Genomic DNA, 1,311 nt, shown 5'->3' with positions numbered 1-1,311 from the left:
TGTCCTAATTTGTAGATCGCTTTGGATAAAAGCGTCTGCTAAATGACTAAATGTAAATGTAACTATCTATATATAAAAACAATGTCTATGTAAAGTCCCCATTTAGATAGCTCAGTAAACGTTTGTGTGTGTGTGCGTGCAAGCGTGAACTATTTTGTTGATTGTATTTTGTGTTTTTGTAGGAGTGCTTTTATTTTGAAAACCACCGGACCTAATGTTGTTGTTTTTTTATCACCGACTTCAACGACTAAACGTGTCACGTTAACTACCGCCTCTCGTGCTTTTCTTGTTTGGCGAATGCTTCCGTTCAAGCAAAACCAACAGCATTTTAAATAGCTGCGTTAATGCATTGTCGACGAACTGAACAAATATATATTTTTAAAGATGCCCCAAAATGGTTAAAGTCAAGGCGTTCTTCCGGTTCGCTTCCGGTTTCTACGTCTCGCGTTTGGCACGAGCACGTTTACAGCTGCGCTTATTTCTGCTCAAACTCACACACTTGTATAACTTCTCGAGTCTCAGCAAATATCCGCAAGCTCCACTGATCACTTAGTCAGTCAGGTAGTACAAGTCTTCTTTTAATCCCAGTCGCTGCTAATACAGTACTATTCCTGCACGCGTGGAGTGTAACTATGTGGTGATGGAGAGAGACTTGCTCAGACAGTCCGTGTCGTATCATGGGGAGAACCTGCTGGCGCTGTTAAAATGCGAGCAAAGTGAGAACCCAGACTTTAAACGTGTGGCTGCTGATCTCTCCAAAACTCCCAATCAAAGGTAAGAGACGACTTGATAATAGCTGCACGTGATTATTTGTATCCCTCATATCATACTTGTGTTGCATTAATTACTCACCTGCACGTGGCTACAGACGTGTGCGACTGGTTTTCTTCTGTGGAGATATTTAACAGAATGTTCGCGCTGTTCTGTTCCGTACCGTTTCTTCTCAGAAGTGCTTGGAGTTCTTGCAGTTCTCAGTTTATATCTGAGAACTGAGAGAAAAAACTCTGAATTGTGAGATGAAAAAGTGACTTTTTTTTTATCCCGGAGCGGTAACAGTTCTTCCATAGACCATTTGTCAAGTGAGAATATTATTCGTATAACATTTTGATAATGTATTGCCAATAAATGAGCGTCATGTCATTGGTTTGAAACAGGGATCCAGAAGAGGCGAGTCCTGTCCTGGAGCAGTTCATAGCAAGGAAAGCTGATCTTCTGTTTGCAGCGTCGTGGAAGACCTCTACACCAGCAGATGAACGGCAGGAGGAACCTGGAGGTGAACGGCCTCATTCATTTCTAGTGAAATTCAAAGGC

General features: G+C 42.0%; 1 protein-coding gene across 1 annotated transcript; it reads left to right on the top strand.

The window, feature by feature from the left end:
* Positions 1 to 228: 228 nt before the first annotated feature.
* LOC107694727 (tetratricopeptide repeat protein 14-like) lies at positions 229 to 1,296 on the top strand (the record flags this gene model as incomplete). The annotated part of the gene is made up of 2 exons (XM_016494411.1): positions 229 to 774; positions 1,155 to 1,296. Coding segments are annotated over exons 1-2 (276 nt in total), but the record flags the coding sequence as incomplete, so codon positions are not given.
* Between the last annotated feature and the right edge of the window lie 15 nt (positions 1,297 to 1,311).

Source organism: Sinocyclocheilus anshuiensis, unplaced genomic scaffold (assembly GCF_001515605.1).
Source record: "Sinocyclocheilus anshuiensis isolate Anshui unplaced genomic scaffold, SAMN03320099.WGS_v1.1 scaffold10345, whole genome shotgun sequence".
Classification (NCBI taxonomy): Eukaryota; Metazoa; Chordata; class Actinopteri; order Cypriniformes; family Cyprinidae; genus Sinocyclocheilus; species Sinocyclocheilus anshuiensis.
Note: the sequence above shows the minus strand (reverse complement) of the source record. Positions and strands in the feature narration are given on the sequence as shown.